This window comes from Letharia columbiana, assembly GCF_014066305.1.
Source record: "Letharia columbiana isolate WasteWater2 chromosome Unknown Sc0000012_s1, whole genome shotgun sequence".
NCBI lineage: Eukaryota > Fungi > Ascomycota > Lecanoromycetes > Lecanorales > Parmeliaceae > Letharia > Letharia columbiana.
Window position 1 is genome coordinate 44,235 of NW_023501051.1, and position 16,002 is coordinate 60,236.

The 16,002-nt window shown below is 51.2% G+C and overlaps 7 protein-coding genes across 7 annotated transcripts; 3 read left to right on the top strand and 4 right to left on the bottom strand.

Annotated features, from left to right (window-relative positions):
• Positions 1-1,102: 1,102 nt before the first annotated feature.
• Positions 1,103-2,091, bottom strand: HO173_004821 (uncharacterized protein; the record flags this gene model as incomplete). Its single annotated transcript, XM_037306740.1, has 3 exons — positions 1,103-1,698; positions 1,854-1,917; positions 2,011-2,091. 3 exons carry the CDS (start codon positions 2,089-2,091, stop codon positions 1,103-1,105), a joined length of 741 nt encoding a protein of 246 aa, XP_037166275.1.
• Positions 2,092-7,264: 5,173 nt separating this feature from the next.
• On the top strand, positions 7,265-8,372 carry HO173_004822 (uncharacterized protein; the record flags this gene model as incomplete). The annotated part of the gene is made up of 2 exons (XM_037306741.1): positions 7,265-7,495; positions 7,551-8,372. 2 exons carry the CDS (start codon positions 7,265-7,267, stop codon positions 8,370-8,372), a joined length of 1,053 nt encoding a protein of 350 aa, XP_037166276.1.
• A 166-nt stretch (positions 8,373-8,538) lies between these two features.
• HO173_004823 (uncharacterized protein) lies at positions 8,539-9,291 on the bottom strand (the record flags this gene model as incomplete). The annotated part of the gene is made up of 3 exons (XM_037306742.1): positions 8,539-8,752; positions 8,823-8,950; positions 9,076-9,291. 3 exons carry the CDS (start codon positions 9,289-9,291, stop codon positions 8,539-8,541), a joined length of 558 nt encoding a protein of 185 aa, XP_037166277.1.
• A 217-nt stretch (positions 9,292-9,508) lies between these two features.
• Positions 9,509-11,237, top strand: HO173_004824 (uncharacterized protein; the record flags this gene model as incomplete). Its single annotated transcript, XM_037306743.1, has 2 exons — positions 9,509-9,792; positions 9,854-11,237. 2 exons carry the CDS (start codon positions 9,509-9,511, stop codon positions 11,235-11,237), a joined length of 1,668 nt encoding a protein of 555 aa, XP_037166278.1.
• Positions 11,238-11,410: 173 nt separating this feature from the next.
• On the bottom strand, positions 11,411-12,267 carry HO173_004825 (uncharacterized protein; the record flags this gene model as incomplete). Its single annotated transcript, XM_037306744.1, has 3 exons — positions 11,411-11,777; positions 11,863-11,945; positions 12,112-12,267. 3 exons carry the CDS (start codon positions 12,265-12,267, stop codon positions 11,411-11,413), a joined length of 606 nt encoding a protein of 201 aa, XP_037166279.1.
• A 949-nt stretch (positions 12,268-13,216) lies between these two features.
• On the bottom strand, positions 13,217-14,398 carry HO173_004826 (uncharacterized protein; the record flags this gene model as incomplete). Its single annotated transcript, XM_037306745.1, has 1 exon — positions 13,217-14,398. One exon carries the CDS (start codon positions 14,396-14,398, stop codon positions 13,217-13,219), a length of 1,182 nt encoding a protein of 393 aa, XP_037166280.1.
• A 1,059-nt stretch (positions 14,399-15,457) lies between these two features.
• Positions 15,458-15,941, top strand: HO173_004827 (uncharacterized protein; the record flags this gene model as incomplete). The annotated part of the gene is made up of 2 exons (XM_037306746.1): positions 15,458-15,622; positions 15,798-15,941. The coding sequence occupies 2 exons, from the start codon at positions 15,458-15,460 to the stop codon at positions 15,939-15,941; spliced, it is 309 nt and encodes a 102-aa protein (XP_037166281.1).
• Between the last annotated feature and the right edge of the window lie 61 nt (positions 15,942-16,002).

A 16,002-nucleotide genomic window follows, 5' to 3' on the forward strand; every position in this document is an offset into this window, starting at 1 on the left:
GGAAGGAAGGAAGGAAGGAAGGAAGGAAGGAAGGAAGGAAGGAAGGAAGGAAGGAAGGAAGGAAGGAGGGAGGAAGGAAGGAAGGAAGGAAGGAAGGAAGGAAGCAAGCGATGTACCGACCGATCGATCGATCGTCCGTTCGTTTCGTTTCGTTCCGGGCCCACGTGGAGCGAGCGGGGAGGGGGAGGGGTGTGGCGCTGCGCTGCTGTCTTTCTTTCTTCGCATCGGATGCCTTTTTTTGTCAGTGGCCGAGGGAGTGGAAGGGGAGGGTGTGGGAGGGGGGTTGGTGGTCGGGGTTTGGGGGAGGTGAGGTATGGTATGGTATGGTATGGTAGTTTCGTCTGAGGGGAGGCCGGGTTTTGGGGGGGGGGATCTGTTCGATGGTAGGGGTTAGCTTGTCGAGGAGATTTGCTGTCTGGCTGAGGCGAGGGAGGGGGGGGGGGGGGTTTCGTAGTTGGTTGATTAATGCAGAGAGAAGAGAGAGAGAGAGAGAGAGAGAGGCCAAACGGGTTTATTTAGGACCGGTCTTTCGCCAGCCGCACCGTAGTTGGAGGGGGGGGGACTATGGTCATCATTGCGAATGTGCTTGCTGATCGGTGGGATGAGGTGGAGTGGATGGTGACGGAACGGCGGTGTTTGGAGCTCTCGGGTTGGAAAAGGACGGGGCATGGTGGGCGATATGTGTGTTTTTGCGACGTACAAAGAGGAGAGGGGAGGAGTGATTGCCGTGATGGCGTGGTCAGGATAAAAGAGAGGGGGGTGGGGATAGGTCCATGTCTCTGTTCTTCGAGAAAAGGGTGATGAAGATCAATGATTGCAAGCCGGCAAGGTGGGACATACACTGAGGTCGCAGAAACTCCTTATCTAGCGCGGTAGAAGGAAGAAGGACAACAGAAAACTGCATGAATTTGTCTCGTTCCAATCTTGAACTAGGAAAGAGTATACCGCAATGGGGAATGAGAGATCTCGGATGTTACACTTGGTACAGACAGAATAGAAAAGCGGACAAGTGCCATCGTGATATTCCACACTTACTCCACGACTCCTCCAAACACTCCAATGCATCCCTTCTGCGTGGTCGTCTTCCAGCAAGCCAAGTCATTTAACAAGCGCATCCCTCCTTCGCCCCCTCCGCTCTCTGGTTCAGATTGACTCTCTCCGAGCCCAGAGCTGTTTGTCCCGTGCCAGCACCCGTAGCTCCAGGGCCTTTCGCACCTTTCATCTGCGTCTCCGGAATCGCGTTCGCAATAGCCGTAAATACCTCTTGAACATTCACCCCTGTCTTCGCACTCGTCTCAAAGAACAGTAGTCCCTCTTCCTCCGCATATTCCCTCCCTTCCTTCGTACTAATCTTCCTCGCATCGCCACTCTCCTCGGCCACCTCTTCGCCCACGGCGTCAGCTCCATCACCAGAAGTCGCTTCCCGCGAGGCCGCGGCGTCCTCGTTGGTAAGGTCCAGCTTGTTACCCACTAAGGCGATCACGATGCCGGGGCTCGCCTGCCGCTGTAGTTCGGCGACCCAGTGTTTCGCTTTCACGAGAGAGGTGGGTTTAGTGAGATCGTATACAACCAGGGCGGATTGGGCGTTGCGGTAGTACATGGGAGCGAGCGAGGCGAAGCGCTCTTGTCCGGCTGTGTCCCATATTTCGAACTTTATGGTGCGGTGGGGGAGATGGGATTTTTGGGTTAGAAAGGCAGCTTGAGATGGGAGCGTCAGCTTGGCTGATCAAAGGCAAGTGCGGGGCTTTATTGAAATCGAGTGGATTGTAGGGTGTGACATGGAAGAAGCAGTCTCAGGAGGAGAGCCCGAGGCCAGATGCCAGTGCCACAGGACATATGGATGTACCACGTACCACCGATGGTAGGCTCCTTGTTTTCTTGGAAATCATTATTGACAAAGCGGAGGACGAGGGATGACTGTAAAGCGCAGCAGGTCCATTAGCCGGTATCCACCTCGGTTCTGCCGTAGTATAAAAGCAGGCGAGGATAAGGCAAACAGAAGACTCATACCTTCCCAACGGCCGCCTCGCCCAGCAGCACAAGCTTGACACTGCTGCTAGGCTTCGGTGGCGCAGAGGCCGAGTCTGCCATGACTGTAGGAGATGTATGCAGGTACACGAATGGGAGGGCGTAGTGGCCGGTTTTGCCAGCACGAGGAGACGGAGTTGTCCGCGGCTGAGAAATCAAGAGAGAGCCGGACTTAGCGCAGGATGGTTTCACACCTATTAGGGATGTGGCAGATGTGACAGTCGAGCAGAAGGAGTGAGCACTACTATCCTACTAGAATAGTGTCGAGAAGGCTGAGTAAAAATTCTCTTTTCTTTTTTTTCTTCTCTTTTCACACCGGTGTCGCGGAATCGCGTGGGAATGACCGATTGGTGGGGATTGACTGGTTGGACTTGCTTTTGTAGGAATGAGATTTGTCGATGCCTGCTGTACTCGTAGTTCTCGTACTCTCCTACCCCCGTGAAGATGACGATGCGTGCCAAACCTGGTTTAGCGCCACTCCACGAATCCTACGGATTTAATGGTTTAGATAAATCTGTCTATCGATCGGTACTTGATTCTGTGAATTGCCTTGGGAGATCTGGAGCTCTGGGGTAGAGGGGATAGTGGGGCCAATCAACTACATAATGAGGATTTTTTTCCCATGTATGATATCTCACTCTCGCATCGACAAAACACAGAAAGGTTTGTATCGTGAAAATTTAGAGTAATGGCATGAGCGAGAGAAATCTATGAGTGCAGCGCCGAACCTAATGTACAGTCATCGCCAGTTCCTTGGTACCAGACCGCCATGCCCCCGCCTGTCTCGCTGCAGCGTAGACAATGCCCCGAAACCCTCAAGCGATGCCAACCTCAAGCTGTTCCTTCCACCGAACAAGGGAGAAAAAAAAAGAAACGCTATGTTGAAAATGATACAGTGTTTTCCCCCTGAATGCAGTGACTGTGAAGTCGAATGATCTATGTGTGGTATCTCCCTAATTCCATGCTCTTTCTATAAGCGAACTCCGGGAAATGACTTTTTGGATAGCGAATGTACTGATGATGCAAGGGAATTCGTGGCTGTGGTAAGGGTCGAGAAAAGTGCCCGAAGTTCGCTCAATCGCTGGGTATCGCTAGAACGATTGGTGGTGGTACAACGCTCGAGTAAGGGCGAATGTCGCTGGTGATGATGGTACAATTTATGGTGCGAAATGCGGACGCTGGAAACCGGAATAAAAGGAGGAAACGAGTGGTAGTGGCTGAGAATCGAAGAAACCGATGGCTGATTGCGGATGGTGCGGATGAATGATGAGCCTGTGCGGTACGTACGTTAGCAGGGTTCGTGCAGGGCTAGGCAGTAAGGGTGACGGTGGCCTAAGTAGTACGTACCTCGCTGGGGATCCATTCCTTCCACTTCCAAGGTCCAATGAGGTACACTGCCAGGCTGCTTGCGAAAAGACGGCAGGTTGCAGAGATTGTTGTCGAGTGGGCGAAATGACAGCAGTGTATCCTCACGACCTTGGAAGGCCATACTATGACTTATCGAGGTTTTGGTGGTGGCTTTGGCTTTGGCACGCCGGTGGTATCGTATGCGCCTCGTCCCATATTCATTGGTGCGTCGATTGCTCTGAAGATCATGAAAGCGTTCTGAGTGTCTTTGCGGTATGAGCGTTAGCTGTGGTTGTTGGTCTGAAGAAATGAAACAAGGCATGGGGGAATTGTATTATATAGGGAATCTAGACATAGACGGCGCCGGTTGCTGACCTGACTCACAAATAGACTGGGCTGTGTCCGTTCCTGCAACTACTCGTAATGAGAGCTGAGTCGACACTGTTTACAATCGTTTACGATGTAACTGTGCATGCAGGTAAGATCCGTCTCCGATTCCGAAAGATGCCTTTTCTTTGTCAAGCTCAGGATTGTGGTGGTGTGATAGTGTCCGCCGTTTAGATTGTGGAGAAATGAGGGTATGGACTCCTCTGGGAATGGAAGCCAGCTTGAGTAATCTTGTGGTTTGTCAGGTTGTACTTTTGAATTTTCTGTTCTCGCAATGGTGAGACGGAGCTTGGGTGGTGTAGGAGGTCCGGGCGGTGTTATATCAATTGGCAGCAAGAGAAAGACTTATGCAAGGTGAAAGAGAGTGGGAGGAGTCAAAAATGACAGGAAGAGTTTGTGAGCGGATATGTAATTTGTGTAATGCCGGCACCCCTTGAAGCAAGCGAGACCTTGATGCCCAATGTGATGGATATTGGACAGAGTTCAGATGCCTCTTTGAGACATGAATGAGAGTAAAGGGCAACTTTTGCGTCCGGTTGGTTTGTGGTTGTCTACAATCCAAGTACCAATTGGAGGAAGGAGATGCAAGATGACGCAGAGATTGGATTGGCTGTACTTTGAACTTGAATCGAATTAGCGACTTGACACCTAGGTAACATTTATTCTTTCTACAGGGGTCTGCGGCCGGTTTCAAGATGCCAACGGCACGAAGGGCACGAAGGGCACGAAACTAGTTAAACGGGCTCCAAGGACCTAGCGATTGGGTATTTTGGTATTTTGGTTTTTTTGAATTTTCTTTTACGAGCTATGGCTGATGCCTACGAAATAATCATCTTCTCAGCTTTGGGCGCAGAAAGTGTGATTTTTTTTTCGATTTTTTTTCCCTTTTTTCCCTTTTTTCCCTCGGGTCGCAAATGATCCCTGCCTTAGGGCTCGTTCCTGCATCAGTAGGAAAGTTGGTAAGCCACTAAATGAAGGGACTAGATGACGGAAGCGTTCCCGGTAGGTTGGCTGAAAGTCTATCTGTCACACACCCTTTCCCTGGTGCCACTGCCCCCCCCCCGAGATAATGAGGTATCGAAAACTAAATTAGCTCAGGTATCTTGTGACACTACTCCGTAAAGTAGGTATGCTGCCTGAATAATGCTGACTGACACTACGATTAAAAATTGTCAGATTCGACCAGAAACATAATTGAGTCATAGCAGAGTCATAATAGGTACATGAGCCATGAAATGTCCCTTCTGTGCTGACACCATCTCCGCAAAGAACAGAAACCATACTGACCTTAGCTACTGGGCCCGAGGCCTGGGCGCCGCGCCATGTGCGTCGAGAGACGAAAATAACAATTCCCGCATAATCATCCATCGATGTGAGCCGACCGCAAAGCAATACGAAGTGATACACTGTGTGACACATTCTTTTTCTACCGCTTTCTATTTCCTTTCACTACTCTCTATAGGTACATCAAAGCAATGAGTATTATTAATTCCAAAATCCTTTTCCGAGGTGTGTGCGCAACGCGGCTCGGATGGAATCAATGACCCTCTCGGCTTCTCCCCCAAGATTGCACTCATCAGCAATCCGTTATCTATCAGCCCATACATCCTAGGCTGTGGCTGTATCGTCCGTAGTCCGTACCGACCTCTTGGGTAAACGATCATGTATCTAGAAGGCCGCTAGAACAAGGATGCGTCTTCGGGAACGGCTTGGTTGCATTTTGCCATGTGGTGGAACCGCTGGTCTCCAAATAAACGAAAGCCACAAGCTATGCTGACCACTTGACTACTGTGCCCGTAGGCTGATGGCATCTTGGCTTTCAACGTGTGGGCCATTCCTCCATCATCTACCTTCTTCTTCATTCTCTCCATTTCTGTAACCCCGTGCGCTATCATCCTTTTGCTGGATACGCCCGGAAGAGGCTCATCGTTGCGGCTACGAGAATGCGCAACCCAAGCGTTCACTAATCCGCTTTACGCGTCCTCTTTCACTCTCAAGTCTGCTTTGCGCACCCAAGCCACGCACGAAGGAGTCCGAAGAGAAAATGAAATGACAGGATGATCCCTGGTTCTTCGCTGCCTCCATGTGGCTTTCCGGGCGGATGGCTGTCGAGAAAGGAGAACTGCCGTCTTGGCATCAGACTTCCCCGAGGCGCCGGCGTTTTTGATACATCAGATCTCAATCTTAACCCTGTCTCGGACGTTGAGGACCGTTTAAAGACTTCTGCTCTGACCTATCGCACCCCACAAATCCGTGAATGGACCGGTATCACAATTCCGAAGTGTCTGTGTACCGAAGATGTTTGTGCAGCAAGTTCTACCCGGAAATGGTCAGCACATGAAACAGGGCGTTGCAATCTGCAAGGCTCAATTACCGTCGACCCTGCAGACAGAGTACAGTCTGTGCCGCCCGTTCATTATGCAAAGTCTAGTTGTCTACTGCGCAGGGTCGGCTGCTGCGACGTCGCGGCGTAAGATGTGCCAGACTGCCAGACTGCCAATCAGGCGTTGCGGAAGGTTCCCGGCACCCAACCGTCACACACATGGCAGCCACGTGTGCATAATGCATAAGCAGTAGACTGATCTACAGAACCTCAGATCTTTAAGGGGAAAAAAATCCCCCTCCCCTCGTTACCTAAATCTGCATCCTTCCGCTGACTGATTGGAGTTTTGCTGACTGACTCATGGGGAGCCCCGAGCAAGGCTGGAGTCTTGCTATCTAATCGCTTCCAACTGTCAGCATTGTGCCATGGGATGACTCATTCATCATTATTCTTCTTAAACCAAATAGCTTTTGTACAGCCTCATTGAAGATTGCGAAAGCCGTAAACATCAGTGGCCCAATCGCGGGAAGTGAAAGCACAAGATCAGAGATGAATCCTCTGATCTTGAGCTTTCACTTCTTTTTTTCTTAGAAGAGGCTTTTGGAATCCACGATAGTCGTACAGAGTACGGAGGGCTCGTTACATTTTTAATCTCTCTCACTGGGACTGTACAGTAACCGAGACTCCTGCATGCTCATCCACGGACATCAAGATAGGAATTCATTTCATTGCGCTAGAGGCTGATGGATGTGCTGCAGGTTGATCTAAGCCATGACCATGAGTCTTTTTGGTACTGTATATCTAAGCCATGACCTTGAGCATTTCTAATGTGTGATGAGGATTGAAGATGAAACAAGCCTCTTGATTTGTAGGGATAGAGGGTTGACAATCGTCGCTGGTTCTTCCATGCTTAGCAATACAGGATCAAGGAGTTTCTTACATTGACAGCATCAAGTTGAATAATAAGCGTCGCAGGAATTCTCGGCTTGAGCTCGCGTTCCTCTCTATTATGCAGTTATTTGGGCAAAAAGGCAAAGAGGCAGAAAGGCTTTTAGCCACGGAGATACCGCCGCCTTGGCAAAAGCTTCATGATGCAATGAGGAATCATCGGATTATGGTGTGAATGCCTATGAATAATGGAGCTTCACGACGTCCCTGGCCCTCACAAGTAGCTCCAATATGAAACCTGCATCTTTGAGACCATTCCTCCCGAGACCCGCTATACGCCGGCGGCGAATTTCTTCCAGCCGGCATTATGCAAGGCAAGCACCAGGAGCGCCAATCCTCCAAGTCTTCAACGACAATACCAAGCACCTACAACGAGAACGAGCGGCAGCGGATGTAGAAAGCAGCCGGAAAGTCGACTATCTTCGAGATGAAGTGGCTTCCAGACTCTGCGAGCGATTACTTGTAATTATCCTTCCCCAACGTTCCACAAGAGGTACGAACTTACAGCTATTGCTAGGATATCAAACGCCATTTCCCCAGCGTTCTTGATCTCGGCGCCAATGCCTGTAACATAGGCCACGCTCTCACTGTTCCTGTCCCAGATTCTCCACCCCTCTCCACCAGGCTGTCACATCTCACGTCCGCGGACTCGTCGCCGACCCTCCTCCACCGGGACGCTTCCCTCCCATTTAACTCGCTCCTCCCATCTCACACACGCACCACACTCGGCCCACCAGACCAGCCTCTCCCCTTCAAGCCTCGATCGTTCAATGCCGTCCTCTCCTCCCTCTCCCTCCATTGGGTCAATGATCTACCCGGCATGCTCTCCCAAATAAACCGCGTCCTAAAACCAGACTCCCCTTTCCTGGCCGCCATGTTGGGCGGTGACTCCCTCTTCGAACTTCGCACCTCTCTCCAACTCGCCGACCTCGCACTCCGCGGCGGTGTCTCCACTCACGTCTCCCCCCTCGCTGACGTCCGTGACATCGGCGGCTTACTTACAAAGGCCGGGTTCAAAATGCTAACGGTCGACGTTGACGACATCATCGTCGACTATCCGAACATTTTCGCCTTGATGACGGATCTGCAGGCGATGGGAGAGAGCAATGCGGCGCTGACTAGGGAGCCGGGAGGACTGAGGAGAGACGTGATGGCGGCGGCAGAGGCAATTTACCGAGCGCTGCATGCGGAGGGAGGGGAGACGGTGCCGGCGACTTTCAGGATTATCTACATGATTGGGTGGACAGAGGGGGAGAACCAGCCGAAGCCGTTGGAGAGGGGGACAGGGCAGCTTAATATCAAGGAGATCTTGGAGGCGCCTGGAGAGAAGAAGTCGTAGTCAGAGGCTTGGTGCATACAGCTACGTTGTACAGTCGTAAGCTACTACCGTTGCCGCTGAGACCGTGAGAGCACTGGCACTGTGGTTTTTCACAAGCGCAGGCAGCTTCGGGCGGGTTGAAACTCCCCATAGAGTAATCTGGAGGATTTGAATCCTTCTGGTATCTTCACACTGTCCTCCGATCCGTCATGACCCGTACGATTGACCCTGCTCCCGCGATCTCCACTAATTTTTCATGCCAGCTAAGCAGCACGCTCATCGCTTGTCCACCTCCCTCTCCTCCCCCCCTTGATTGTATTTGTGAAAACCCACCAGTTGCTTGGGGTGTTATAGATGACCGGCCAGAGCTAGGCTGTGAGGTGTGCGCCATTCCCTTGTATCTAAGGGGCGGAGGTATACGTCAGCGGAAGGATTAAAAACGATCGGGGCGTCGGAGAGAGGACGGCATACAAGTACTTCATGAGAACATCCAGAGTTTCAGGACCACCTTCTGAGCCGTATATCCTGCTGAGCATGGGCGACATGTCGGATTGTTTGATCGATTGCAGCGTTTCCACTACCGTTGCTAGATGTACATCCTGTCCGACTAATCAGCAATGTGCTCCAATTTTAAATGCACTCTCTCGTATCCCTGATTTCTGTTCTCCTCCACTACACCTGATTTCCTCAAATTGGGGGGGGGGGGGGGGGGGGGGTTGCTCACCTTCGCCTGCGCGTCCCCTCCGTACGGCGCATTCTCCAAAGCCCCCCTTAATGCACCCTCCGAATCTCCCCCTCGTAACAGTTGCTTGATTTGGCTTGACAATGTTTGCACCTCTGAAGCTGAGACTGAAGGAATGGAGGGCAAGAGGGAGGATATGTCGAAGTTTGCGGGGGACTCGGGGTCGAAGAGGTCAACGTTTATGGTGCGCCAGTTCATTGTTGCCATGATAGCTAGGGAGGAGGGTGGAGGGGCTGCTTGAAGGGATCCTGAGCTACGGCTGTAGACTTTGGAGAGAACGGCGAGAACGGCGAGAGTGGGCCGTAGGCAAGCGCAGATGGTTTGGCAGCGGAAATGCTCCGCTCGGCTTCATATCACTTTGCGATGTTTACATTTGGTTGTCCAAAGCAGTGCCTATGCTAGCCATTCTATAACGATGAATTTCCCATACACATACATCAGCTGCCCCTGCAACGATGTCTCTACACCCGTTAATGCACGTATACAAATTCAAGATGATGAAGAGGAGCAAGAACGGATGTTCGACCCCAGGTCGCCGCGAGCGGGCTTCTCCCTCTACCCCCTTGAGCATCTTCTATACTGTGAAGATTGCCAGCAGATAAGATGTCCACGCTGCACCATAGAGGAGATAGTGTGTTGGTACTGCCCAAGCTGCCTCTTCGAGATGCCACTGAGCGTGGTAAAGAGCGAAGGACCTAGGTAGGTAAGCCGTGACTGTCTCCACCTGTATTGACGGCATAGAGAGCTGATTGAATTGCAGATGTTCAAGAAATTGCTTTGATTGCCCCATCTGCACATCTCCATTGGCTACCAGTTTCATTAATCCAGATCCAGAGGAAAGAGCGGTCAGCGAACCCTGGATCCTGAGCTGCGGGTACTGCAATTGGTCGACCCTTGACATTGGCTGGCGGTTCGAAAGCAACAAGAACATGCACCAACAGATGGCCAAGCTCAAGGTTGGAGGACGGCCCAGGTCTACTCGCGTAATGCCTACGGACTTCGCCAAATCTGTGGGATCCGGACCTCCATCCGAGACTGAGTCAACGTCTTTGTCTGCGCTGGACAACGATCCTGACGCCGCGTTCGCTGCAGTTAGATCTTTCTACTCCTCTCAGCTGTCAGCTTCCAATCCTTCGGACCCACTTCTCACTCCCTCCGGAGGTTACAATTATAGCTCTCCGAGCAGTCTTGCACGTATCATGAGCCTCTATACTGGCCGCTCCTTTGGCAAGAAGGATACGGGAAAATCCACCCTCATGCGAGAAACTGCCGAAATTCCAGAAGGACTCAGGATTGTGTATCCTACTTCTGATGACGAAGCTGTGAAAAAGCTACGTACCGAAGGCTGGACAGGAATTGCGAGCGTAGCTCAACAAGCCGAACAGCGTCATGTGTCTCGGTTCGTCGATGACCTACGTCCAATGGGCCCCCTCCTCCGCACGAAACGCAGCAAACGCTGTCGGGCTTGCCGGCACTTGCTCGTGAGGCCAGAACAGAAGGTCCAAAGTACACGCTTCAGGATCAGGCTTGTAGCCTTGAATTACATTCCAACCATATCACTTAAGCCATTACAGCCATCACCTTCTGCCGAGCTACCGCTGATTGATCTCAAAGCGTTGACGCCACTGCGACCAAGCCAATTTCTGGTCACTCTCAAGAACCCTCTCTTTGACGCTGTCAAAGTCACCCTTGCAACACCTGTACAAACTCCTGGGAAATATAGCCACAAAGTGACCGTTCTCTGCCCAGAGTTTGACATTGGCTCCAACGTAGACCAGTGGGATGAGGCTCTCGGTGATGGTAAGAGCCGAAGATCCAGTAAGCTCTTTAGCATTTCGAAAGTTGAGTATGCGGGAGGTGAGGGTGGAAGGATAGCCGAGGCTGGTAAGGTCTGGGAGAAAGGGAGGAACTGGACAAGTGTTGTGGTCGAGGTCGCTTGTGCAGCTATTGCGGAGAGTGAGGAATTGGAAGACGATGTAGATGTGCTCGAAATACCCATGTTTGTGAGAATGGAATGGGAGGCTGATTTGGAACGGGAAGGGAAAGATGAGGCAAAGGGCGAGAAGAAGGAGAAGAGAGAACTAGCTTACTGGACTGTTCTTGGTGTTGGGAGGGTAGGGAAGCTCGACGCAGCATCATCCTAGCGGAGCCAGACGTGGCTTGAGATACCCGAAAGGAGGGATTTTTACACATTGCAAGATTCTGATCCATTTTCACCTAGTGCACCTTCTGCTGGAGTTTGTTCTGCCATGCCAGTCTCTTTACCGAAAGCTGAAGTATAGCGAGCTTCCACACCTGTCTCCTCGGCCACAATTCCCTAGTACTCAGCAGGCCCTCCCAACGGGAACTCAAACCCGACCCCCTTCCCCGTCAACTTCCGATACACCTCCGCATACGTATCAAGCCTGTAATCCACCCCACCCCTCTCCTTCTCATCCAACACCACCTTCAACACCTTACTCCCGTCCTCCCTCGTCCGAGTCCGCTTCCCCACAATCTCGACCGGGTACACCACATCGCTCAGGATGGCATCGTGCACGGCGGTCAAGGTACGGCTGTGGGGGCGTTTTTGGGTCTGCGAGGTGCGCGAGCGGTTGGACCGTTTCGGGCGGGGGAGGATGCGGCGCGAGGCGAGGAAGAGGACGTGGCGGTCGGAAAACTTCTTTTCGAGTTCGCGTGTGAGACTGGAAAGGAGGAAGGGGGGGGGGTCAGTGGTGGTTGGTAAGGGGGGGTTTGGGGCAGTGGGGATGAGGGGATGGAAAGAGGTACCGTTGCTGGACTTTGTGGAAGCCGGGGAGGAGGGGCACGGGGACGAAGATGACGATGGCTTTCTTGCCGTGGCCCACTTCGAGCTGCGGGTTGAGGAGAGGTTTCGTTAGCTTGCGGCCTTGCCGGTTCAGATGGGTTGTACGGTCAAGGTACGACTCCAGATTCACAGCTCAGATAGATGGGGCGAGCTCAGCATTCGGAGAGATACTGCTGTATCAGGCAGAGATCGTGTTTGAAAGAAATGCTTACCTCACGAGCAGAAACGAACTGCAGAGGCCTCAGCGCGGTCTTCATGTCCGGAATATTTGACTCCAGGTCATAAAGGGCGTTTGCGATGCTGGTCTCGAGCTCAGAAGGCGTTTGCCTCGAAGGACTCGTTGATGCGATCTTATTGAGGGCAGCCATAATTGCGGTCGTGGAATTGTAGCTGTCCTTGGATCGAGGTTCAAGTTGAGTTCCTGATTTTGTGTGGGAGTTTATGATCGCCGTAGGGCTGAGTAGCCGAGTGGACCGCCAAGGAATCATTCTTTGAAGTTCATGACTTTACGCTGTTGCTGATTTCCTCGTCTCTCTCTGAGCTAGGTATTGCGTTATGAGCTATCCAATAGTTGACACAGACGATGGTCAAACGCAAGAAAGGGATCCATACGTGTAATGGGAAGGATGGAGAATGACAAGTGTGATACATGGGAAATTGGAAGGGCGCCATCAGCAGCAATCTACTTTTAACAATTCGAGATGTTCAGCAAGAGTAGGGGTCATTTACTACATGTCAAGCTCCCAGGGTTTGAGCCAAAGTCTCAACCCAAACATCTCAGGACTGAAGGCCACGTTGGATTTCCAACATAGACATGGGTTGGCATGGCAATGAAACGCAATGCCCATCCAAAAAAGCCCGTTTTTCGATTTGTGGGTGACTGTTAAAGACAGCAAACCGAGAAAGAGATGGAGCGAGAGCCACAATCCATTGGCTCAGCAGAGGGGATGTCATTCCAGCTCAAAGACTAGAGCCGGGATACAAAGCCTTGTCAGTAAAACCCAGAGCGTCCTTTGAGATTTCTTGGTCCTGACCATTGTTGATGTCTACCGGGCCAGATGAGTCGTCGTTACTCAACCCGAACCAGTCTCTTCATGTCTTTAATCAGGCTTTCTCCTTGCATTGGTGTCTAGCTGCTGGAGAGTGCCTTGAAACCTGCGTGGCATCCTGTAGGACCTTCGCCATGGTATTGTACCCTTGGATTTGCCCATTTGAACTTGCCACTCCGTAATCATTTGCCGGCTCCGCAGGGCACAGAAATCACCGTGATAGCGCCTAGCCTTATATAGTCATAGTCTGTCCATAAATGGAGCATCCTCAATCTGCGTTGCCAAACTCTGCCCACGCGAGTGCTTTTGCCAATAGATCATCTTCATCCTCTTCTTTGTGCTGCTGCGACATCTGGGTGAATAATCGATGCATTTTGGCGACTTCAGGTACAATGAGTGATTCAATCTCCTGCTCTAAATCCCCGTTCATCCATTCTTGTTCTGGCATATCTCCATTGTTCACCGCATCGATGGTGGGTCTAACTCCGGAGACGCTTTTGACCCTTCTATGGACGGGCACTCTGATCCACCGCTCTTCTTTTCCGGGAGCAACAAAGACCACCTCAAATTTCCTCGTCGACAAGAGATTGCCAATGACGAGATGATGGGAGTACTTCTCCAGCGCTTGTTGAGCTTTGGACACCAGCAAAGACGGATCAGTCTCAAGCTTGAAACTGATGATCATGCCCTCGGGTGCCCAGCCGTCGACCAGGCTCTTCAAGAATTTAGGGACTGGATCCAAGTTAATCATGAGCTGTTTCCCTTGGGAGGTATCTGCATTGCCGGATGACCCTGGTTCTGCCGCTCCACCAGCTCTGTTTGTCTCCGACGACTGAATTTTGTGCTCGGAAAGCCGGTCTCTTGGTAGGAAGAAATCTGAGACTGCTGCGGCCAAGTAAAAGAGCGCCTTCGGACCCAGAGGTCTCATCGACATCGAAATCTTTCTGAGCTCCCATAGATACTCTGTCACTGTCGTAAAGGAGATCAGCAGCAGAGTGTTGTTCCGCCTCGCTGCGTTGTATTCACGCAAGACGCCTAGCATCTTTTTCTGATATTCTGGATTCACTACGACCTCGCTGTTCTCCCCCTCTACCATATAGTCTAGGAAACAATTCGTAGAATGGCTATAATGCCTCGAATATGGCAGTAGAGAGAATTGCCGGTGAAGGAAAATAACAGCATAGCCAGCTTCTAGGAAACACTCTGCGGATGTGGCCCCACGGGTACCAGCGGAGAAGTTGTCAATGAATCTCACGGTCTGATTCTCAAGAGGCACCGTTGTTCCGCCCGAGGTCACCAGCACCACAGCCCTGTTGGATTGGAGGTGGTGAGAGATGAACGCTTTTGCAAGCTTGCCGTGAAAGTCAAGAGTCTCTGGGGGTGGGTTTTGGTCGAAGTAATCCTTCTCTGGAGGTGGCAGGAAGGACGATACGGCGTCTAGAGCTCCCATCGTGTAAGATTCTGGGGGGGGTGGAAGCAATGTTGCACTACAGAAGGCAGAATGGACAAGCTCAACGCTCAATCTCCGCAAGACTTGTCAACTAGGGCCATCCAACATCATCTAGAGCGAGATTCGGGCATATAAGGAAGGGGTATATGTTGGAAGAATTCAGTGGACAAACTACATGTTTGTGTTCTACGGACTTGGCGGCAAATCGCGTCCATAAGAAAAACCTTCCAAGGTCTGAGCGTTTAAGCAGGACACTGGCACACTGGGAGAGATAGAAGAATAGGTAGCAGGAGATTTCGACTGATTGGCTAACCATATAGAGTATAGCTTGCTTTGGCTTGGAGGGGTACCTCTTCTCCGGAGCCTGCTTCCGAGGGTTCATAGAAATTCTACATCCTCTTCTAAATAAGTACCTAGGTACTCGAACGTTACCCTAATTTGAAGTAATCTTACCCATGACCTCTTTCTTGTTTCTGAAATCTTGACCAAACGAAGCGCTTCGGTATTCGGGTTGAAATTGCAGAGGTGGAGTAGACAGGGCAGAGACGGACTGCCTTGTGCCGGACAGGTGATGCAATTCCAATGAAGCTTCAGCAGCCAAGCGAGTCAGGAGTCAGGGTACTAGTACTTGTCGACATCTCCGAATGCCGTACTACAGTACTAGTATTCATCGGAGGTTCGCCCGGTCAGGGTCTTGGTGGCACCAGGAGAAAAGGAGAAAGGTGTGGCGGTTAGTTTAGTTTAGCGTTCCGTTCAGCCATCACATCCATGATCCATCGTGCCATCTCATCAGCGATCTCTCTGCTCAGATTCGACATTAATATTGGCTATGGCTACCTGGCTGCGCAATAATTAATGAGTAGTTGACTTTATTAATAATTAGAATAATGTACTCCAAGAACTCTAGAAGCAAGCCGGTCGTCGTACTTGCATAATTCCGCCAGGAGTCGCAAACCCGTTGCTGTGTCCGAATGTTTACCACAATCTCTACCTTACCTAGGCATCGCATGTCATTGAATCGAAGAAAGTCTCGCTGCGGCGCTAGCATGGACTGCAAACATGTCCGTCGTGCTCCTGCCTTTAGGCGATCTCATTCCCTCGTCTTTCTCCTCCCTTTCGTCCCCGCCTCCCACATCCCACCTTCACCTGGCTAGACTGAAGAGAAAGCGTCGCTGCACCATCGACATAGTGGCGATCATCTTTTATTCCGACACCAGAATCAGAGTAGGTAGCAATTCAAACATTTCCATGCCCAGGGTTCAATGGCAAAAGTCTGCTTGGTCATCGTGTCATCGCATTCGTGGCACGTCAACTTTTCCTCCTTCACCACTCTACATCTGCCACCTATCCTTCTCAGCTAGAGTCTTTGCAGTGCCGTGCTGATATTAACCCTCCTAAGATCACAGGACAACAGGACACTGCACACATCTCCCAATTATCGCCCGAGCCCGCCATGAATTGCGCCAAATTATCTCCATCTTCGTCACTACTCCCCCAGAGCCCGTCACGCTCCATACGCCGCCATACACAACATCACGATTAACAGAGGAAATTTTTGGTTGGATGTTTGGAAAGCGCTGTTACATTGCTGCTTGAATTATCGA